The 25,334-nt window shown below is 39.4% G+C and overlaps 1 protein-coding gene across 1 annotated transcript in view; it reads left to right on the top strand.

Moving 5' to 3' along the window:
* Positions 1-25,334, top strand: part of LOC134225175 (conserved oligomeric Golgi complex subunit 7) — a 61,331-nt gene that overhangs the window by 32,918 nt on the left and 3,079 nt on the right. Inside the window, exons 2-3 of the mRNA XM_062705036.1 lie at positions 6,938-7,027; positions 19,437-21,306. Of these exons, the coding sequence (XP_062561020.1) occupies positions 6,938-7,027; positions 19,437-21,306 (1,960 nt within the window). The remainder of the gene's footprint in view (positions 1-6,937; positions 7,028-19,436; positions 21,307-25,334) is intronic.

Here is a 25,334-nt window from a genome sequence, read left to right on the forward strand (position 1 = left end):
GGTAATTCCAAAGATTTCTCGAAACTTCAAACAATCCTAAAATATTTTCCAAATTTTGGTTTTTCTTCAGATTTTTCTGGAGAAGTTCATTAGATTTTTCAAGCGAAAAGAAAATCTTCTTTAATATTTTTTATTCCTTTCTTTATTTGTTCAGGCACTCTGTGTTACTTAACCGCTACTATGCCTAGATCTACTGTGATATTCTGCTGTACAGAATCCACACAGAATCTATTTTTAGATTTCCATTACTCATTATCATTGTCGATGCTTGTCCATCTCATCGTGAGTCCTTCTTCTTCTTCTTCTTATTGGCATTACATCATCTTACTTCTTCTTTTAATGTCTTGAAAATATCCCGAAAAATGCAAAAAAAAAAACTTAGTAAAACGTAATGAAAAGTCGCCACACCGAATCCCGCCGCCCCGACCAAAATTCTGCCACCCTCAGCATGGTCTTGCTTTGTAGCAGCGCGTCTTACCGCACGGCTAAGGAGGGCCCTACACGCCCGTTTCGAATCACTCAGAGACTGAGTGAAATTGTATTGCCGTCTCTTTTTTTCTTACGGAAATCTTACTAATTTTTCGTAAAAAGTGGAACAAATTTTGAGTAGTTCCACTTTTTACGAAAATTGAGTAACTTTTCCGTGGGAAAAAAAGAGACGGCAATACAATTTCACTCAGTCTCTGAGCGATTTGAAACGGGTGTGTACATTTTTCCAGGACATTTTTTTTCTATCAACCCTTAATTTCCTCTTCTTTATATGACCGCTTCTTTCATTGCGTTTCCTAAATCGACTACTTCGATCAATCGTTGCGATAATCAATTAATTTTGAATCGATTACTTCCCAACGATTAATCGATTCAATAATCGACAAGAAGGCCAAGGGGCCCTCCTTAGACGATCCCCACCAGTGCGTAAATAATGCCAAAATAGCAACCTCTATCATGACGCGAACTCGCACCGGTCGTTGGTAAACGGGTTTGGGAAATGTAAACCAAATATAATATATTAACAATATAGCTCACTTCATACATCTCCATATATTAGGCAACGGACAGCATAATCACACCATCTTGCGTCACAAAGGGTAACTAACGCCTGAAAACGATAACCAAGGGGTGCCATAATTGCAAAAATTACACTTAATTTACAATGTTTAACTATTTGAATATTTTTTTTTAAATTTATTTTCAATCTAAGGTATCAAAATGGGGTCAAAGGATAATTTCTAGCATATTATTTCGACATGTTATACTGCATATTGCATTCTACTTTTAAACACCCCTCGGAAGGTCTCTTTATTACATTGCTTGCCCTTTGTGACACCGCGTCGCTACTGTGTTGTCCGTTGGAATCAGCCAGAGTGAACTATATTGTTGATATAGTATATTTGTGTAAACGCAACCTTCGGTGAATAGCGAGTTGGCAAATTTGGTGACCCGCTCCAACCGTTGCCAAACCATCACACGGAAATATAGAGTAACGCATAAATAAAAAATGTGCCGCCTTCTGAAAAATTGTTCGGTTATTCATCATCAAAACCATTGTGATGAAGGTCAGTTTAGTTTGGATTTCAACTGATTGGCGGCGCTAGTGCATATGATATAACCTGATAGGTTAGATATCTCGAAATCTGGAATTTTTAGAATATTGGCGTCTTCTACAAAGTTGTTCGGGTGGGAAAAACCATCATGACGAAAACAAGTTCAATTTGAAATACAACCGCTTGGCGGCGCTAGTGAATTGGAAATAACCTAAAAGGTTAGATATTTCGATAGTTGAAATCTTAAGAATATTGCCGTCTTCTACAAAGTTGTTCGGATAATTAAAATCATCATGACGAAAGTATGTTTAGTTAATAATACAACCGCTTGGCGGCGCTAGTGTATTGTAAATAACCTGATAGGTCAGGTATCTCAAAATATGTAATTTTAGAATATTGCCGCCTTCTACAAAGTTGTTCGGGTGGTCAAAACCATTATGACCAACACAGGTTTAGATTAAGACATAACCGCTTGGTGGCGCTAGTGTATAAGAAATAAACTGATAGCAGATTTTCAGAATATTGCCGTATTCTACAAAGTTACTTGCCATAAGAGGAGTTCGTTCAATTCCATTTAATTCCACCACTTGGTTGTACCTTTGACAGATGCTTATTTCGACTTCTACAGTAAGGCCATCTTCAGTGTCTCTGACTCTATTCGACTCAACTCGAGTGCCAACGAGTATTGCGGCTTCAAACTAAACTTCTGGTTTTGACTAGAAATACTGAAATAAGAGATCGGCGAAGACGCCATCTTGTTTCCAATCGAACCGTCAAAAGCAGTTCCAATTCGACTTGTTTACATTTTGCATCCATAAGAAGCAAGCAAAAAGTTCAAGTGCTGCCGGTCTTATTTTAACGATATCATGCATTTTCATACTTTGCCATTTCGTCAGTTTTTCACTCCGCCGGTCTCTGGTTATAGGGTTGCTAGTTTTGACTACCCTTTTAAATCTTACATAATAACCAACCTAACAGATAATTCGGATAACTTTGTAGAAGATGGCCACTTTCTAACTCTAACGGATTTAGAAATATTTAACCTAACAGGTTATTTCTCATACACTAGCGCCGCTATGCGTATGAATTCCAAACTAAACTAGTCTTCATCAAAAATGTTATGGCTAACCCGAACAACTTTGTAGAAGACAAAATCTCTCTAAGTCTTATAGATCTCGAGATATCCACCTCACTAAATTATTGCATATAAGCTAGCGCCACCTAGCAGATGTGTGTCTAGCTAATCTGATAATCACAAAATGCATTACGCACATATTTATATTACAAAAGTTCTGAATGATTTGAAAATAAATAATAATTTTTTCCTGATTTTATTTATTTCCGTGTTTGCCTCAATAGCAACCGGATATTCACCACCGGTGCGAAGCATGATTGCACTTCAACAACCTTGATAGAAACAACCGGTGCGAGAACAAGTGCATAAATAAAATATGAACGCATTTCGTTCCTATACTAGACACTCATTTGGATACACATCGGTGGGGATCGTCTTAGCCGTGCGGTAAGACGCGCGGCCTGGCTTGTAAATATTCGGCAGCACTGGATGAAGGTTATGTTTTTATATTCCTTTTTTTATTTTCTTCCTTCCTTGAAATCGATCTCACATTCCCGAAGAGGGAGAGAAGTAGACAACAGAACTCACATTACCTAAGAGTAAAATCAAAAGTGATTCAAATCGTTCGGGGCTGTCAGTTTGAATCAGGTCGGTGGCACGACGCCATGTTTTTGTAGCCAACATCTCAATGTAAAATTCATGATAGTATTTGTTTTGTCTACAAACATCACGTTTGATTCTCGTTATGATACAGAACTGTCAGTGGGATACGGTCGCGTAATGTTGGCTGCAAAACAAACCTATTGTGTGAGATAGGGATGCCACCCGGCTGGTTTGAATATAAATCTGAAACATTAACTTTTCCTGCAGCTGTTCTAGATTCATTTTTTATACCAGTCAACTAGTCAACTGTCAAAAATTGAAACTGGTCTAACGCTCAGTTCTATTTTCTGCAAATTTGAACTACGAATGAATCACGAGATTCAAATAATTTTCAATTGTGTTGGTGTATGAATGCGTCATTTTATCTATGTATCAATCCACTTTGCAATCACGGCGCTTTTTTTGGTAGCAACTTAATGATTTCATTTATTTGAAAATTTGGAAAACATGAATAAAATACTGCTGGAGAAACCAGCGAGCTTGTTCTATTTTGCTCCAGATTCAAACTAGAATAGTGGTCGAAAATTTAGAATGAAACTAAATCACTACTGATTTCACTCTAAAGTCACTAGATATAAAGTCTAAAGTCACTAGATATAAAGTCTGGCGGAGTGAAAACCGTGAGATTTTCCAATCAGAAAAACTCTTGATAGATTTTGGCAGTCCATTAAAAAGTTCAAGCTCTCGCACGATTATTAGCTTTTATAAGTTGCTTTCACAAAGCAAAAACACTTTTTCCACATTTTATTCGCGAAAAATCAAATAGGATATTAGTGCTGTCCAATGAGCAGCTCGAAGTAGCTCGAAGTTGTTCCCGTCCTGCTCGTTCTTTTTTGTCAACAAACGGGCATGAGCGTGACAGGAACAACTTCGAGCTACTTCGAGCTGCTCATTGGACAGCATTATTGTTCAACTAGTAAATCCAAGAACAAATTCCTGTACTGTTGGGAGCAGCAACAGTGAAAAAAACAACAAACAGCGGACCGAGAAAGTGAACCGGATTTTACGGACAGAAGAAAAGTATCAACCACTAAGTTGGACTGTACACGAACGATTATACAATTTATTCAGAACATAAACAAATATAAACAGATCATTTCGACAACACAACAACCATGGTGTATCCGTTCCACTATAACATAAAAGTTGTCTCGATTATGAGGGTTGGCGATTGCACTTCAAAATTATTTCAACATGTACCTTTTTCTTTGGACTTTGTAGCTTTTTATATTTTTGGAATAATTTTCAAATATATTTATCAGCACTATCTCAATACTCTCCATTGCTTCAAGCCCATTTGAAGCGTCATGTTCAATTGGATCCCGCAAATGACAGTTTTATTGGTGACCTGTCAGTGTCTTCGCCAGACTTTATATCTAGTGACTTTAGTTTCTCACGGATGTTCGAGCAAGAACACAATTCAAGACAAAATTTTCAAAACGACTTATCTGCTTTTGTAAACAAAGATTCAAACGACGATTTGACGAATCTGATAGCTCTCCCACGCAAACCAAGGCCATCAACAGGTAGCGGAAACGCTCACCTACCTTTTGGTGGTGTTGGTTTGCGTGGTAGTGCTATCAGATTCGTCAAATCGTCGTTTGAATCTTTGTTTACAAAAGCAGATAAGTCGTTTTGAAAATTTTGTCTTGAATTGTTTATTAATATTGTGTTCATCTCATGTGAAATTGATCCATAGTATTTTAAGTAACCACAAATACTCGCGACCGTGATTTGTTACTCGCGAAAAAAAATGCTGCCCTCCTTTTTGTCTTTGCTTTGTCCTTACTCGCGAAAAAAGCAAGCGCCTGTAAAATGCAGATAGTAGGTTCGCGTGAGGGTAGTATTTTTGGTAGGCCCAATATGTATTATGTACACTCTTTTCTTACTCGTGAAGCGAGTACACCACTGGGGGCAGCGCATAAATCAAGCTCTATCTGGAATAAGGGCGAATGTCGCAAGAGAGGATTCTCTTCGTCGACTTCCCCTCTTTTAAATTAAAGTGACAAGCAGCTGATTTCTTTGAGGTTCATCATTTCAGAACGATAAAGAACAATGCGAACTTGCATTCTGAGGTGATAAAATGCAATGAAATCCTCTGCTTGTCACTTTTATTCAAAAGAGGGGAAGTCGACGAAGAGAATTCTCTCTTGCGACATTCGCCCTTTTACCAGATAGAGCTTGAAATATAACATAATTTACATCTTCTTCTTCTTCTTGTTGACATTACATCCCCATACTGGGACTTGCTTGGGGTTATACTATTTTGCATTTTAACTGTCAATTTTTGAGTTCATTGCAGCGCCGCACTCTAGATAATTTTTGGGCGATCGTATTGGATCGTATAGACGATTGCACGAGCCAAAAACTCCATATAAAGAAAAATGTAAACATTGCCCTCATGAAACTTCACTCGCCATTTGAACACGGGTAAAAAATTGTCGATGACATCATGATGCAATGGTTCATTGGACAGCAGAGCCCAAAACGAAACGATTGGTGAGGAAATATTGCAAATTGGTCATCCCGTTCGTGAGTTATATTGCTTCAAAGGAAATGCAAACTCATTTTTATTTATAGAGATATATTATAATGAATCGAGTTATTATCACTTGATTGCAAATCGTGATAAGAGAAACCATATTTCCAGTGAAAAGTAGATGCACGAAATATGATTTCAAGTTACTCTAAATACAGCCTTCACGTACACTTAGTACGTAGAGGTAGGCAGAATGATAGTGGAATCAGATGTCTGGTCAAAGTAACTATAGAAAAAGCGTTCGGTTTTGGAGTGATCCTTCCATAACGTTTTTGCAATTCCTGATCATAATATCTGGTTTACAGATAGTCTTTCAGTGATAAAATATCCTCCTTATCCTTACCAACGAAATGGGTGCTTTAATGAACATTATGCAACTCAAATGGGTTGCATAATATTCATTATAACACTCATTTGGGTGCTATAATGAAAAACCAACATCAGAACAGTAGTTACATGACTACATTATGCTGAAATAGCTTGGGTAAGCACTCAAATAGTGTATTATATGCGCCCGTAAGAAATTAAATAGTTTGGTGGACAAGACATCAAAAATTTCCAAAGGCAAGTACATCTATCGCTTCACAGCTTATCGAACTATGCAATGTGGGACGGTGACATGAAATCTGATTGTTCTCACCAGCAACATAATTTATTGGCAAGAATGATTATGTGGGGTAAATAAGACTGTACAATTTTGTTACAGATTTAGCAAATTAAAGTTCATTTTTCGTCATTTCAGAAAAATAGCGTGTGCAACTCGTAGCAAAACTCGATTTTTTCTGCACTCGTAGTATTTCTAGACCAACATTTGAAAAGGACGTAACAGCCAAAATTTATTCCTTCTGATTCTTCGTCTACATATAAAGCTATATATGTGGACAAAGAATCAGAAGGAATAAATTTTGGCTGTTACGCCCTTTTCAAATGTTGGTCTAGATTTATTCAACTCGGCAAGCCTCGTTGGATAAATGTACAACTCGTGCTGAAAAAATCATCTTTTTGCAACTTGTTGCACAAACTACTATTACGCACACTCAGTTTAAGACAAAAAAGTAACCACCTTTTGACAAATCACGAAAACCTGCAATATTAAAATATCATTCTCTATTCCAGGATCTCAGCTGCTTCTCGCAGGATTCATTCGATGTTGTTCAATGGACAAATGATTTCTTCAAATCTAGCGAAAGCAAGGATAACAAAGAAGTAAGTTTCCTTCACAGACAGACATAACACATAAAACATTTACTACTTGTTTGTTTTCTCTTAAAATCTGGCCTGCATTCAAACTAACATTTTCGCTATAGAATTTCCTCACATTTAATGAATTCAAGCCCCTTCTGTTTTATGTGCACTGCATTGATTACTGTGGCATCGGTAAACTCTGACCAGAAAAAGTGGTACTGTATCCAGACCGAATCGTGCTTTCGTGATGTGCGGTTCTTTTCTCTATTTGCTGAACGAAGTTTTCAATACTACCCGAAGCTATTTTAATTTCAACAGTGTTTCTCAGCGCTATTTGTACCTACTGATCTCGTTACGATCTTTGCTTGGGCCCGTGCCTTCGTTTTACGTTGGACCCGTTTTCGGAAGTAAAATTCCGACAAGCGGTGGTAATCCTGCACGGATACCGTTCTGGAAAAAACAACCTCTTAGAAGGTCACGTCTCCACGTACGCTCAGCAATGAGCATTAAAAACAAAAGGAAGGGGGGGGTCTCTGAATTCTCCACTTTCTTCTAAGAAACAAGGACCGTCCTGCCAAAGCGCGGAAAAAATAGAAGGAAGCTGGAGACTTCAGATATTCCTTCTAAATCTAACCTTGACATTATTTCTTCTCCTATCGAACTGAGCAATCAGTTCGATTTGATTCATGACGAAATTGAGCAAATAGAATCCACCTCTAGCCCATGTGATTCGATCCATGCGAAGAAGCAAAGGATTCCGCCAATTGGGGTATCTGTTGCCGAGTTTTCTGGCTTTAGGAATGAGCTTTTGAGTAACTTACAGGGGATCAAGGTTTCATTTCAGATTGCCAGGAAGGGTGACTGCCGCGTTTTGCCGGGATCCTTTGACGATCGCAAACGTCTTCTTCAGTACATATTTAACTGCGAAGCGGCATAAATTCTTCACGTACGACGACAAAACTGAGCGATTGTTCAAAGAAATTTCAATAGGACCCCAGATTCGCCGGATAAACATATTACAAACGCTCAAAATTTTTTTATTGATTGTTGATTCGACATTATATAAATTCACAATTATTCTTATGCTGTGGCATATTCAGAAATCTGATAATTCATTAAACGCTCAAAATCCACAATAATTTGCTGGTCGAGCAATTCATACCCACCACAATCAACGAACAAATTTTGCTCCTACCTCTCACCGGGTAACGAACAGCTCGTGGAATTCTATTTTTTCAAAAATACTACTTATGCAAGCATCGCTGCAGACAGACAAAATTTCGTTTCTGAAAATTTACCAACGATGAATGATTTTCATACCCATTCTTCAACGGAAAATAATGGTCGTTCTGACGATTCAGGTAGCATGTCTGTTTCTGACATTGATTTTCTAAATGAAAAATTCTCGCTTAACTTTTCAAAAGGACCTAAGTAACATTGTTTTCATGAATTAATTTGAATAGCGCAATCGACAGAACAACATGAAAGCTTTTGATTGCAGTACTCAAATTAATTCATGAAAAAAATGTTACTTAGGTCCTTTTGAAAAGTTAAGCGAGAATTATTCAACTTACTAAAAGTTCATAATGAGCACATTGCGATTATAACTGAAACATATTTAAAACCTGGACTCTTCATCAAAAGAGATCCGAATTATTTTATTTACCGAAATGATTGTCTTGACGCGGCCTGTGGTGAGGTTGCCATTGTCATTAATATACGTATCCATAAATTATATCCTTCATTTTTTGCCTTACTCGTACAACAAAATTGTACCGAAAGGCTATAGGAATGCGGTCCCTTGCTATTGAAAATTGGCTCGATCGGACATTGCATTTCGGAATTATCCAAAAATCATTGTTTTTTTTCCCAAGGGCACCCTTGGAAAAAAATTCAAAATCGAAAAAAAAATCTAAAATGGTGGCAATGCAATTAATGCAAAAACAAAGTGATAGAAAATTACAAGGATGTTATCGACCATTTAGTAATCTGCGTTCGATCATTTAGTAGCTTGTCAATAACTCAATCCAGAGGCTAAATTTTAAAATGTGTTGCATGGTGAACTTCTAGTGCGAAGGATTTTCTACAACTCTGTCTAACAGGTCGATATTTGAATTCAACTATTAACCGAGTTAAGGCACCAGTTGCAGTAACTCATACTAAATGATAACAAAATTTCAATCATTTAGAATCAGTTACTGCTACTAGCGATATAACTCCGTTATTAGTGAAATTCAAAGAACGAACTGTTAGACAGAGTTGTAGAAAACCCTTCGCACTAGCAGTTCGCCATTCAACACATTTAAAAATTTCACCCCTGGAATGTGTTATTCACAAACTACTAAATGATAAAACGCAGATTACTAAATGATCGATAACATCCTTGTGAAAATATGCAATCCATTCCCCTGAAGTGCTTTTTTGACCTTTCTTATGTGATTTTTTCAGTACATTTCACGATGCACGAGAAGGGCATCATCGCCGCTAGGTGGATTAATCTGTTTTTTTTAAATTTATTTTTTAATATTTATTAGTGTTTTTTTTAAATAGCATATTAAGTTCAACACATAATTATATTCTTCATTTGAAATTAAAGTTTTTGAAACCTTTGGTGTTTCTGTTGAAACAAATTTTGGACAATTCTCTTTTATTGCTGCCTACTTGCCTTTCCAGGGCAATGGGCAACAAAGGAATTTGTTAAGAGCTGATCTTCAGGGGCCCTCATTAGCCGTGCGGTAAGACGCGCGGCTACAAAGCAAGACCATGCTGAGGGTGGCTGGGTTCGATTCCCGGTGCCGGTCTAGGCAATTTTCGGATTGGAAATTGTCTCGACTTCCCTGGGCATAAAAGTATCATCGTGCTAGCCTCATGATATACCAATGCAAAAATGGTAATCTGGCTTAGAAACCTCGCAGTTAATAACTGTGGAAGTGCAACACTAAGCTGCGAGGCGGCTCTGTCCCAGTGTGGGGGTGTAATGCAAATAAGAAGAATAAGAAGAAGAAGATGATCTTCAAATTCTAACTCGCAACAAATCCAAATTTTCCATAATTGGCGACTTCAATGCCAAACACCGTTCATGGAATAATGCTCAAAGTAATTCCAATGGTAAAAATTTATTTGAAGATTGTTCTGCGGGATATTATACTATTCAATATCCCAAAGGATTAACTTGTTTTTCTTCCAGTCGAAATCCTTCAAAAATTGATTTAATTTTAACGGATTCAAGTCAGCTGTGTAAATATCAACCTATTACAAGGAATCACCCGACATGAGAATTCCAATTGTCAGGATGCTCTGCACTTTCTGTTGCCTCAGACGATGCGCTGCACTTCCTTACAGGATACCGACGCTGCCTCTGACTGCTGCTCGTACTGACGTATTGCCAGATGCATGCGATTGAATCAACACAAACGATCTGTCATCATCGTCATCAACAACAATACTCAAAGGGAATTAATCTGAGGGTATAATGATTGTAGGCACCTCACATCCCCCTTCTACACAAAAAATAAATAAATGCATCGAAAATTATTGTATAAAGTATATAGTAGATATGCGTAGCAGCCCGCGGCTCTAACTATAGTTTATACCTGTTTATACATATATCATACCATACACATTGAAAGAACTAATGCACCAAGCTACTCCATGTGCTTAATAAGTAGCTTGGAACAATGTGAATATTTGGTGTACTAACACAACAATTTTGTGTACTAACACAGCAACGATTTTCAAAACAGCAAAAAATGTTCGGGAAACATTTAAGAGGCGTAACTCCCAACCATTTTGAAAAATAATGCACTATTCCAATTTTGACACTGTGTTATTTTGTTGTTAATCGAGTAAATTCTAGTAATAACGCAAGCGAGCATGTTACCTTGCTCTGACTTCTTGAATACCAATACTTATCCTTCAACTTAAACTTAACTCGAATGTAGTTGAAAAACCAGATTGATTCTTTTGTTCAAAATGTTACATCGGTGAAACATCTTAATTTTTACATCAAGAATAATTTCGTAGATGATGACTTTTCAAATCTCCTAATCTCCGATATATTATTATATGTGTCGCCTCTTCTCAAAACGCTCAGCTCTTCGCGGTGATAACAAGCAAGCAAAGGTTGCGCAGCAGTCGCGATCATAAGTTTTCCCACAGGATGCGAGTCTGCGCTGTTAAATTTAATAAGACGCCGAATAGTGTTGCCATCGCTGAATAGCCGCCGTGTGTAACGAAGGCTGATTGAGATGATCACGATCGGAGTGTTTATCTTGGGGTGCATAATACTCTTTAATCATAGAGCTCACTTAAGGGGTTTAAGGGGGGAGGGGGTCTGAGACTTTGTGACAGTACATATACTAGGTATAAAAAAATCGTGACAGAGGGGGGGAGGGGGTTCAGAAATCCCGAAAAGTAGTGGACGTCATACTTGAATCGCCCCTTATTCAAAAGTTTAGCCACATGTTTTTTTTTTGTCACTAACGACCATTTCCAATTATTCAAATTTATTAACTTACTAGTTGACCCGGCAGACGTTGTCCTGCATAGTAGGCGTAAATGCATGTTGTGAACTACCTATGCGAAATTCTCAATTGAATCTTTGTTATAGTTTTTTACGATTTACTCAACTTGGCTTATGATTTTCACATTGGGAAATATCATATAAACCCGTCGGAAACTATAACGAACGTAACTGCTGAAGGAATGAAGAAAATCCGTCCAGCCGTTTTCGAGTTATGCGGATACGAACACAGACCATTTCATTTTTATTATATAGATTATCCTGAGCAGCACACTTATCGTAGATGAGTTTCTGTAACTTATATACAACCAAATCGGTAAAGTTAAGTGAGTAGCAATACGAAAGCAATACAGCAATACAATAATTTGATTCCCGACTTGATTTGACGTTCATTTGTTAAAGAAATGAGCACTCATACTCAACAAACTGACTTACTGAGCTTATGGCTACCATTTCTGCTTCATACACAGGAGAGCGTAGGTTCAATAACAGACCCCTTCAATTCTCTTACTTTGTATCTTTCTCTATAGTTCTCATTGTTTAGCAAATTGTCCGTACCGTTTCTATATTAATCCTATACCTTCAACTTTATTATTCTTTCAGCAAATGCTAGAACGAACGAAAGCTTGTTTCTTCATTGATAACCGATACCAATACGAACTTCTGCCATAAACTAACCCTCAATTTCCAGACAGATTCTCGCAGAAGGATTCTCGGCTTGCATCATCATTTCCTCCCCATCCTCCACATTGATTACATTTTGACGTAGTAGGCACCAGTGTGACCAAACAATTGAGATCACCGACCCTTGTGCATTGAAGAGGAGTGTTAGTTCCTTAGCAAGCATCTGTGCAGGAGCAGCTGTTCTGGTCATAATGGCCCGTTTACATATGAGCTAGTTCTAGCGGACAATGCGCTATCCGACAATACTAGCACGAAATTAGCATAATGTAAACGCTTATTAGTGAGGACAATTCCTGTTTACATTGTGCTAATATCGCGCTAGTATTGTCGGATAGTGCATTGTCCGCTAAAACTAGCTCATATGTAAACGGGCCATAATGCAGTAGTATTTACTAGCGTCAACCAAGCTCAGCCAAACTAAGCTAACCAGCGCCCTTTTCACGTGCAACTTGTTCAAATTTTGTTTTGTCACATTATTCCGGAATTTTTAGATTAACTCATTTTGAATTATAATATTTAGGTAGGAACCTACTCTAGACGAAGCTGCCGGTCTTGATCTGGTTGTTTTTTTATGAGCCTGTCAATCTTTTTGTCGATTGCAGCGTCTCATCTAGATTTCAATTCGAGCTTGATGGTTCTCTTCAGAATTCATGAAAACCTGAGAATGAAAACGTAGTATTTATACATTTATTCATCTGTCTCAGCGAAATGTTCTAATTATATAAACACAGCTGATCCCAAGACTAATAGTGAAGAAGTCTTGCAAATCGGTGGTTTATATTGCCTCAAAGGGAAGGCGAACTCATTTTTCTATATAGAGAATCTTTTGTGATGATTTATATGGGGAAAATTCATCCGCATTACAAACAAGTTCTATAACAGCAGTCACAGACTCACAATACCGCGAGCTGATATTTATATAAAACATCTAGTTTGCAGATTTTCCTTCCTCAGGAATATCATTTATCTTATTTATTTGCACAGGAGCGATCTGTAAAAATTCCTGATGATATGGTTATTTCAAACGTGTTATTCGTCGGATTCACGTTAGCTTTGGTGTGAAGTGTACACCGGATCAGTGATGCTAAACATAAGGCACTATACTCTATTACACCAACATTATTGAGAGAAAAATGAAACCAGCAGCTCTGCGTGCATGATCCTATGCAAGTTAGCCGCAACTTCATGTATTTGGCAGAATCCGCAAACCGTAATATTTTGTTTCGTATTTTTTAATACATTTTATTATTTACTCATGATTTTAGTAAAACTGGTTTTTATTTTCTCTCTAACTATTTTTCCGCTTTCTTCAAACAAGTTTTTGACGCTAACGATTATCCTCTTGATTGACCTTTGACGCTTGTTTGAAACCCTACTTGCAATTACTCATCTTTTTTTTTCTTTGTCACTCATTTCGACACGCCATTTTATTTCATTTTAAGGCTCCCCCAGAGCTCCCGCCATATCGGCTAACTTGATGGGGCGTAGGCCGGTGGTGATAGCGGGGGACTTCAACGCTTGGGCCGTGGAATGGGGAAGCCGATCCACGAATCAACGGGGCAGATCCTGCTGGAATCACTGGCCATGTTGGATGTGGACTTGGCTAATGTCGGTACCAAAAGTACCTACCGCTGGAACGGTGCCGAGTCGATTATCGACGTTACGTTCTGGAGCCCTGGCCAAACGAGTAGTTCGAACTGGAGGGTAGATGATGGCTACACTCACAGCAACCGCCTGGCGGTTCGCTACAGTATCGACTATACGACCAGCATTCAGCGGACGGAAGAAGGGGCGAGGTCTAGTCCTCGTATGTGGAAGACATCATACTTCGACGATGAGGTGTTTAAGGAAGCGCTCCGCCGCGAGCACAATACTCTCGGTCTGAGCGGCGAGCAGCTGGTAACAGTACTCTCGCGTGCATGCGATGCCACCATGCTTAGGAAAGTCCACCCTAGGAATGGGAGACCACCGGCTTACTGGTGGACTCAAGCAATTGCGAACCTGCCCCGCGCCTGCCTACGGGCAAGGAGGCGGATGCAGCGAGCACGCACAGAAGAGGAGCGTGTTGAACGACGGGTGGCGTTCGTGGCTGCTAGAGCCGCTCTGAAGACTGAGATTAGATCAAGCAAAAAAGCCTGCTTCGAGGGCCTGTGTCAAAGTGCCAACGCAAATCCATGGGGTGACGCCTATAGGGTCGTAATGGCCAAGACACGTGGGGCGATGGCCCCTACAGAGCGGTCTCCAGAGATGCTGGAGAAGATCATCGCGGGGCTCTTCCCACGTCACGACCCAAGTCCCTGGCCTCCCTTTGTGGAGCTGCCACGGACCAGGCTTGCCGACGAGGGAAGAGTAATGGTGGCGGAACTTGCGGGGATTGCACAGTCCCTTAGTGTAGGTAAGGCGCCAGGACCGGATGGTATTCCGAACCTGGCCATCAAAGCGGCCATTGCCGAGGCTCCCGAGATGTTCAGATCTGTTATGCAGAGATGCCTGGACGAGGGAGTCTTCCCTGAAGCATGGAAAAGGCAGAGCTTGGTCCTATTGCCAAAGGCGGGAAAACCACCGGGGGATCCGTCGGCATATAGACCAATATGCCTGCTTGATACGGCGGGGAAGGTGCTCGAGAAGATCATCCTCAACAGGTTGTTGATACGCACGAAGGGTGCGGATGGTCTATCGAGTAACCAGTTTGGCTTCCGAAAGGGTAAGTCGACCGTAGACGCTATCTTGTCGGTTACCAAATCCGCGGAGATAGCTATCCAGCGTAAGAGGAGGGGAGTTCGCTATTGTGCAGTAGTGACTCTCGACGTGAGGAATGCATTCAATAGTGCCAGTTGGGCAGCTATTGCAGATGCGCTCCTGCGTCTTGGAATTCCCGAGTACCTGTACAAGATTCTCGGAAGCTACTTCCAGAATCGAGTACTGGTATACGACACGGAGGCGGGTCGGAAGTGCGTTGACATAACCTCAGGGGTTCCGCAAGGTTCCATACTGGGTCCGGTGTTATGGAACGTCATGTACGACGGTGTCTTGAGGTTGAAGTTCCCGGTGGGCGTGGTAATCGTCGGCTTCGCTGACGATATTACGCTGGAGGTCTACGGCGAATCGATCGAAGAGGTGGAGTTGACTGCAGCCCACTCGATCGCAATTGTGGAGGAGTGGATGAGTTCCAGGAAGTTAGAACTGGCTCACCACAAGACTGAGGTGGTTGATGTTAACAACCGAAAGTCGGAGCAACAAGCGGTGATAAGGGCAGGCAACTGCACGGTCACCTCTGAACGCTGCATCAAACTCTTGGGGGTAATGATCGACGATAATTTCACCTTTGGTAGCCACGTCATTTACGCCTGCAAGCGTGCCTCCACAGCTATAGTGGCATTGTCCCGGATGATGTCCAATAGCTCTGCGGTTTATGCCAGCAAGCGCAAGCTTCTAGCTAGCGTTGCTCTGTCCATACTGAGGTATGGGGGGCCAGCTTGGGGCACGGCCCTGCGTATTAACTGCTACAGAACGAAGTTAGAAAGTACGTATAGGCTCATGTGCCTAAGAGTTGCGAGCGCGTACCGTACCGTGTCGCACGATGCACTTTGCGCCATCACCGGTATGATGCCTATTGACATCGTTATCGGTGAAGACATAGAGTGCTTCGAAATGCGCGGCACGAGAGGCATCCGTAGGACTGTCAGGTTGGCCTCAATGGTCAAATGGCAGCGTGCGTGGGACAGTTCCACTAAGGGTAGATGGACACATAGGTTGATACCGGAGATAGGTACGTGGGTCAAGAGGCGCCATGGGGAAATCACTTTCCACCTCACCCAGGTCCTTACAGGCCATGGTTGCTTCAGACAGTACCTACACCGGTTCGGACACACGGCCTCGCCCGCTACACAGAAGGTGGCGCGTAGACTCGAGGAATGGCTAGTTCAGGCGCAAATAAGAGGTGGTCCAAGGGTTCGGAGTCGGCTTCATGGGTCATACCGGTACCCTGTGGTCGAACTCGATCCTTTTATCGAACAAGTGGCCGCGTGAAGAACAACATGGTATCGTCGCTTTCGCGGCGTCGGTCAACCGGGCGGGTTCCGAGCCCGAGGATGGAAAGGGGTCCTTGTCAAGGCTGGGGCAGGCGTAGGCACCGCGTCGGCAAGTCCCTCTGTGTGCTGGCGAATAGGCCCTATCGCAGAAAGGTCAATTTGGGGTGCACGCGGCATCATCATTCTTGATACCAGTCGTGCAGAGGGAAGCAGGCGCGAAGTCGACCCTGCCCACCTTCCGAGGACATAGGGCGTGGTAAGGCCACCTGGAAAGCCGGCAATGCGCTGGCACGATACCATGGTGTTTTTCTAAAAAAGCGAGTCACGATGTTCGATGTTGCAAGGACACGCAGCTAACCTCGAGGGTGCGTTATGCACTGGCCCCCCTTTGAAGCATTACTTTCTTGATAAGAAAATTATTTTGAGCTTTTTAGTGGAATGTTTTCACCTGTCATAAGACGAGTTTATACCATCCCATTGAATTCCACCACTTAATTGTATCTTGACAGATACGTATTTCGACCTCAAAGGTAAGGCCGTCTTCAGTGTCTCGTACTTGACTCGACTTAGTTCAGTGCAATTAGCAAGCAAAGTTTGCATTCTTAAAAAAAACTTGCATTTTATACCGAACTTCTGGAACTGGTTTAAATGAAGAGATATTTCTTATACATATTTGCTATCTTGTCTTTCTTGTAATATTTGATTTATATGAATTTTATGGCTCTGTTAATGATTCACAGTTCTTTTTTATACAAGACTGTTCGATTGCTTCAGATTAATAAAATAGGTGCTTCAGATTGGTAAATGTTTTGGGTATTATGACACAAAATCACCAAAAAGAAAGAAAAAATAAAAATACAAGAAAGACACATCATACCTAATACAAAATAAACATATTTTGGAAATCTGAGATCTTCCCTGTCCATGGATAAGGGGCTTGACGTTGATATTTCAAGTGTCTTAAAAAGATTTTTATTTTATTTTTATTTTTGTTGTTTAATAGAGTGCTTTTTTTCAAACAAAGGTTAAGTTCAACACTAAATTTAAAAAATTAAGATATTTTTCCATTTTTTATTACTCCTTCACAAGAATATCGTTATTTTAATGGTAATGGTTTGAAAATAAGCTCCGTAGAGAAACTTTTATCACATCTTACTTAAATAAGGTCAACAGTTATACCAAACACTTGAGGTACCATGCCTCCAAGTTAACTAATGGTTAGTGTCGCACGATCTAACAACAACTGCCTATTGGTAAATTTGGAGGTACCGGCAGGGCTCAGTAGGGGTCTAACTAACATAACTCTAATACTAACAAGACCCTGAAACAAACGCTTATCCAAATAGCATACATCTATTTATACTTGTAGTAGTAGCTAACAATAATTCATTTTGTGCCCGTATAGCTGAAGTAGAATTTTAGTAGTGAAAAGTAGAATTTGTAAATTTACTAATTTGGCATTGGAGATAGTGAATGTATCTATTATATCTTCTCGATAATCTTTTTATTTTAGTCTCTCTAGCTGCATGGATCAACGCAAAAAAAACTGTTTCTCTCTTCCTTCTATTAGTTAGTTAGAAAAATTAGCGGATATATAGAGGACATGACTTAGTGTTTCTCGTATTAAGACAAATTCGCTGACCTTTACCTTATAATAAAATAAATGACCGATAGTAAAATAAATGACTGAAATTTAATGACATCAAATAAATAATAAAAAACGAAAATAAATACATGACCATCGGTGGACAGAAAGACAAGAGACAGAGTTCTGTTTAGAATAGTCAATTGAGACCATTGCACTCACAAGATAGAGAATAACTAGTACCACTATTATTGCTACAAGACTAATAACTTGACCACTTACGGAAATGAGGATAGACCATATGATGCGTTCATCCACTATTATATTGAATATTGTATACCCTGAATCTGAATAACTGAATTTTAGACCTCATTATTTTAATAAATAATAAAGGTTTGAATATTAGAAAAGTGAATAGAACTTGACCAAAAAAAGCAATTACGGAACAACTGGACAGAAATTGTGTATAATGATCACTATTAGACTACTGAAACTTTAACATATGACATTACTGTGACTGATAGGATACAATTAACTCGACGACGTATTGACAAACATCCGATACTCAACCGTGTTAAAATAAGGGAAGCTCTTCAATGTGTCCATTTATTACAATAGTATTTAAATTAATCTATTTTGAAACTACCCTACCAGAATGATATCATTACATCTTTATTCGAAATTGTTGCTTGGAAATGGCAACAGTACCACCTGTTGTCAACATAGACTACTATTAGGTATTGAATGTCGGCTCCAAGTAACTAATAATTAAATTTACATGTTAACTACTTATTCAGAAAACATCTATGTACATGTTGAGCTTCCATTATTTGTTCGGTTTATAATTGACAGACTGTAGATAGAAAGAATAATGTATCGGTATGATCACAATACAAACCCAGGCCGCAGTGACCTAGTGAGCAACATAGCTTGAGTCGTCTGCTAGTATTGTGTATCACATGGAGAGCCCAGCCGAGATACCAGTCTATTAAGACTACAACTGGTCAACTCTCGAAAAAAAAAAAAAAAAAAAAAATTTTTGGAAATCTGAGATCTTCAGAAAATGCTGCAATGCATTAAATGTATTATTCTTATTTCATTTTAAAATGCGCGGGAAAGGCGTCTTCACTGTTAGGTGAATTTTTTTTTGTAAAAAAAAATATTTGAGCAAAATTTTGTAATTTTCTATTGTATTAATAATGGAAATTTTGTATTTTTTCTGTGGAACATTTTTTCTGAACAAGTGATAATTTATTTTTGTTTTGTGGAAAATTTTTAATTGTTCGTGGAAGTTTTGCTTAATTTGTGGAAATTTCATACCTATTTATTGTTCATATCCTGATTTCTTTATTGACAATTTCCTATTTTTTTATGGATTTTTTTTAATGTTTAGAGGGAGTTTTTATTCTAGTCGCTTTTGATTGCTAGCTATTGTATGAGAAATATAAGAATTCCATTTGCAATAAAATAGCCTGGAAGAAGAATCTGGACATCGAATTAGTCTTTCCATAACTTTGGGTAAATGTTTGGTAATAAACAAATATTTTCGCAGTGCACCTTATATGTTGTTCAGTGATTATTTTATATTTTATATTAATTTATTTTCAGGTCATGGTATCATCTGTAGTATCAAGACTTCAACTATATGTAGAGCAAATGAATTGCTCTTTAGAAAAATCCAGTCATCAGCTGATAGTCTCCATGCCTAATGTTATAAAAGACGTGAAAGTGATCCAAACTGAAGTTGCAACATTGACTGAAAAAATGCGCCAACTTCAAAACGATATCAGCCACGTTAACAAAGACACTGGAGTGTATATGCATCAGTTGGAACGTCTGGAAGGAGTATATCAGAAGATAAGCATGGCAAAACACGGTATGAAGGAATCTGATGGCTGGGGAAAACTCACAGCAGAACTGGATGATTTGCTCGAGCGAAACGATATTTTCGGATCAAAGAATAAGTTCATTGATCTAAAAAAGTCAATATCTGCCCAAACTGGCCTGCCTGGTCAAACAGAACGCACGCAACAATTTGAATATTTTACAAATCGATTGGAAGCGCTCGCAAGTCCAGCTGCCATACAATATATTCAACAAGGGGATGCTATACAATGTTTGAAGTATGTTGACATTTTTGCTATAATAGACCGTTTGCCACAGTTAAAACAGTGCTATCGAACAGTTCACAAGAATGCACTTATCGAAAAATGGTCGAAAATTTCAGAAGCTGAAGACAACTACGACACGAATAATGTTTTATCAGAGTTCAATAATGTTGTTATGGAATATCTCCAAAATCAACAGAAGTGGTGCAAACAAGTTTTTCAAAGTCATCTGGAACCATTGGATACAGTAATGGATACTTTAACAAACTTACAAAGTGCTAAACAATCTTACGTCATGGGTCAATTGAAGAAATCTCTCAGCAAATTTGATTATCTAGCATCCGTAGCTGCCAGTGATTATCAATTTGCAAATGCCCTGGAGAAAATATTGATTGAATTACCAACTGATAAACTAGATGAGATGGTTGAGGCAATTTTTCTATATTTTGATGTCTTTATCGATCAGTATGCTCCACTTGAGAGAAGTTTTTCCAATAGAATGCTGGAAGAAATAAAACTGAATAGCGTTAGTGTCACTGAAAACGTTGGTACATTGGATGCTTTTAACGATAAAGTTTCAAAATGGTTCATCGATGCCGTTAATCGTTGCACAAGCATTACTCAAAACAAGTCTATACCACAGTTGATTAAAGTTTTCCGTAGCTTCATTGCGTTTTATGTTGAAAAATACTCAACAGTGCAGAGGCAACTAAGTTTGAATCAAACAGATGAGACCAATTGGAATCTAATGCAATTAAATCTTAATTTACTGCAACACCTTGGCGATTTTATGCAAACTATTGAGCAGTGTGAAAAGAAAATTTACGCTTCTATGGAATACAAAGAGCTGGATTCTATCAACAGCATTATATGTAATCAACGTTTTCTGTGTAATAATGCGAAAATACGGGATACTACATTAAATACACCATCTAACGATGAAACAAATGGATTTTTCGCGAACGAACGGCACACAATACAGAAAGTAGCCGTTGACATACATGACTGTGTTTTGAAGCACATATTCACATACATTGAGGCGCAATTCAAACAGGTAGAATTCACGATGAAACAACAAAGTGAAGATTATAATCTTCCGGACTACAGCTATGCACCTCAGGAATACATAACGCAAATCGGTCAATATTTGCTGACTTTACCACAACATTTGGAGCCACTATTGCTCTCTCCGTCGCCGGCACTGAAGTACATAATGGATTTTTGCGAAGAAAAGTATAAAGGTGAAAAGGCGTGTGCAGATGTACTGCTGTTTCTCATCGTAGAAGAAACAACAGCCATGTACCAGGAAAAAATCGACGAAATACCAAGTTTATCTGCATCTGGGGCTAAACAGCTGGCGACAGATATCGGTAAGTCATGACACTTAACAACTTTTTTTTGCTGTTTCTCTTTAAACTTATTATTTACTCAGACTAATAGCCTATTCAGATTACGCCATTTATTATGATATCATAATAAAGAGTAACTTGATGCTAATCCCTCCACTTTAACACAATATTTATTATGATAAATGCCGTCATCTGAATATGCTGAAAGGCTGGAGTAGCCTGTGCATAACATAAAACTCTAACAAGTAATTTATTAATTAAGAACACTGGACTGGACACGGATAAACCACAGATCAGTGAACCGAACGATTTTCAGTTTCGTGCCACACCTTATTTCTAAGCTTTATATCAGTGTTCCCCAGAGTGCGGCCCTCCAAGTATTTTCCTGCGGCCCACGAAGGTTTTCTGAGAATATACTACATGTGGCCCATTGATAAGCATTATAGGACAGAAGATACGTTTTTATACCCAATATCTCCCCCATAAAACATTTGACAGATGTTATAAGAGCTGGCCAAAATTCAAGGCCATGTTCAAAGATCTCGTGGACAAGGTTCCAGATCAGCCGGTTGTTAAGTTATACCATCTGGTTGGTAGTTCATCGGGTCTTATCGACACCAGGACGATCAACGAGGGAAATTGCGCTCATGCGTGATTGGAAGAGAGGTTCGAAAACGAAGACGAGCCATTTGGAGCTACGGACGCTGGTGGACGAGTGCAGCAAGCATGTGGAAGGCCTTAAGTTTCTGGAGCGGGAGTTATACGCCACATGTGGAAGTCCACTATTAAACATGGTGAGCTCCCCGATTACGATGAGATGCTGACGTTTCTGAAGCTGGATTCGTCGAATGTTTTTTTTCCTGTTCTTCTGTGCCACTGCGATCAGTTATTAGATCTATTGTAGCATTCCCCGTATCCTTAGTGTTTAAGTGCATGTCGAATTACTCCATTACTATTGAGAAGCAATGAAGTATCGGTTTCGATACTGTTCTTGTTGTCCTGTTGTCCCGCTATTTAGACCCTTCACAGAGAGCAATTTAATTGAAGGCGCGCCCCTTATCAAATCTTCCCTTGAGAAAAAGAACAGTAATACTGTTAATTGGCCATACATCGGAGCCCTAGCCACATCCTTGTCTTGCTTCTAGAATATCACCAGTAAAGCTACAAACCTGGGATTTGGCTCTATCTACAAGACCATTTCAATCTAGAGAAGTTGTTCAGTAACAAGAATTTCCGGGTGTTCCTCGAACTACCATTGTTTACTAGTTCTTGAAGAGTTAGTACATCCATAGAACCCTAACTAGAACTTTTTCCAGCCTAGGTCGATGGGCCCTGGTTTTATAATTAATTGCTAGAAAAGGTGTTTCCGCTGCATACAATTTAGCCTCAAACAAGAGGAATTTGAGTCTTTCAACCATGTGCAGGGTAAAGTTAATTTTGTTATAATTCAAAAACTGCAATTGGTAGAGAGGACTAAATACGATAAATCCTTGAAATGCCACAACTTATTGCCCTAGCTTGAATAATGGATTAAGCTAGGGCTCGGTTTATAAGATCTTACACCGTAATACACTACGTAAAAGTAATCTACCAGCTTTACGGGACTCGTCGAATGTTAAGGTGTGCGGGGAGAACAAAACGAAGTTCCAGTCAGAGGTTTGATTCATCTTTCGTCGATGTACAGGGATTTCTACGTGAAGGTCAAGTGTCTGGTAACTGACCAGGTGACAGCAGATCACCCATCATCGATTATCGATATCAGTGCATTGGAGCTTCCCGCTGGTTTTCAGCTGGCCTATCCGAAGTTTTTTCATCCAAGCAAGCAAGTTTTTTCATCGAATGGTTCCTCAAATTGTTGCTGCCCGGTGAGATTGCAATGTCTGACAGTCTTCTCATCCTGCGTGGAACTCAATTTGGTTGGGTTGTTGGTGGAGTGTTTGAAGAAGGTGAGTTTTCTGATGGAGTATTTTATTCGCACACAGTCACGATGGACGATTTGAGCCAGTATATTCAACGCTTCTAAGAAGTTGAAGATATCGCTGATGCCGATCAGTGTGACAGTTTAGAAGAGGAATGTAAAAGGCATTTCCAGACGACTCATCATGAAGATGATTCTGGTCGTTACATCGTAGAGCTGCCTAAAAAGGAGTTCAGCGAGTTGGGAGATCCCAGACCGTTGGTACTACGAATATTTTATGCACTGCAGCGAAAGCTTTCGGAGCACCCGGATTTGAAGAAACAATATCAGGACTTTATGGTCTTTGCGAAGAAGTTAATGCTAGTAACGATCAGGCAGACAGGGACGGGAATGGTTGACATTTCTTTTTACCATTCATTCTTCCATGCAAAAAAAATAAAAACAACACCACGTCAGCCGCAGTAGTAGCCACGCCAAGCAGATGATAGTCAGCACATGCTTTTTACTATTTTCTCTCCCCACGAATAATGTTTTCGTACAATAATTTCACAACGTATAACCGTTTTTGGTGTGAAAAATTCATTCCATTACACCTTACTAATTTTAGAGATAACGAACGAATAAATATTTTGTTTTTGTTTTGTTTATTGTTTGAACCAACAGGCTTGATTTAGCGCCAATGATTTTATGTAACTAATACAAATATACAAGCAATTTCTAATAATACATTAAAATGAAGAACATTGAATGATTTCACAATAACAATACAAAATATTACATCACGATAAAAAAATGTATACGCTTATGTGCAATTAGGGCTCCCAATATTTAGTTCCACGGTGTACGAATTCTCTAAACAATAACACTGCAGGCCAGGTTGACGCCATCATCGCTTTTTCTCTATAGTTCCAATCTACGCCAACTTTAAAGGATACATAGCGTAAACTAATGTTGTTGCTCCATTGCGGTATAAGCTTGCAAACATCTGGGCGATCGTTCAGCTGCAGAGAATTTGAAACCATCTCACTCATGGCATCGGACGTTACATGTTTTGCTACTTTCGTAAAGAAGATCCAAAACATTTTTTTTCTAATGCGTTTATTTAAAGGCTCACTCGCCGGAACCAGCTTTACAGAGCCAACATCTTGATTACCAACTTCTGGCGTAACCCGTCCCGCTTTTATTTTTCTTCAATAATATTCTTTCTTTGCGTGCAACATAAACAGCACTGTCGTTGTGTTCCGTGCTTGAGGAACACTGATCACCGCAAACTTTTTTGGATTCATTTTCTTCCTTCCTTTTTGAACGCCGTCGCTTGTGTGTAACCTCAGTGTAGTCGGCAGATGAGCTCGATGTGTGTTCGTCTATGTCAGTCCATTCGTCTTCCTTCTCTTGTCGTCGTTCTTCAACAATAGATTCGTTCGGCGGCGATAATGTTTGTAGTTCATTGTTTACGGGAGGAAAATCGGCTTGTGTAAACAACTCGTCGGATGGCTTGGTTGATGATGGAGCTGACAGATCCAAAACATACGAGAGCTATTGGACGTGGTTTCAGTTTTTGATCCCTAAGACAAGTGCGAGACGTCATGCAAAGATGAATTTCCTCCGTGATGAATAGTTGCATAAGGTGTAGAAATAGTTGGCGTAATAGCACTGTCCGTATTCATTTGACAACCACTGGATAACGATTGCTTTAGCTCGGAGGAAGACTTCTTCATTGCTGAAATTTCTGAGTGCAGTTCACTCACCGTATGCGCCAGCTTGGTCTCAACATTTGACAACCACTGGATAACGATTGCTTTAGCTCGGAGAAAGACTTCTTCATTGCTGAAATTTCTGAGTGCAGTTCATTCACCGTATGCGCCAGCGTACACTATTTTCTACTCGTTCCATAACATTCGTCGATACATTGTTTGCAGAACGTTGCTTACGGAAAGATGTAATACAGTTTTCACATAGCCAAAGTACGTTCTTGAAATCTAAGCATACACGCAGTTGGTACGGATTCATTTTCGTACAATGCAAATGATACTTCGCACTACAATCATCGTAAACGACACGTTCCTCTAAATTGCCTATAAGAAGCGAGCAGCTTGCACAGCCCAAACCCATTTCAACGAAAGGTCAGACA

The sequence above is a fragment of the Armigeres subalbatus genome, chromosome 3 (assembly GCF_024139115.2).
Source record: "Armigeres subalbatus isolate Guangzhou_Male chromosome 3, GZ_Asu_2, whole genome shotgun sequence".
In the NCBI taxonomy this organism is placed as follows: domain Eukaryota; kingdom Metazoa; phylum Arthropoda; class Insecta; order Diptera; family Culicidae; genus Armigeres; species Armigeres subalbatus.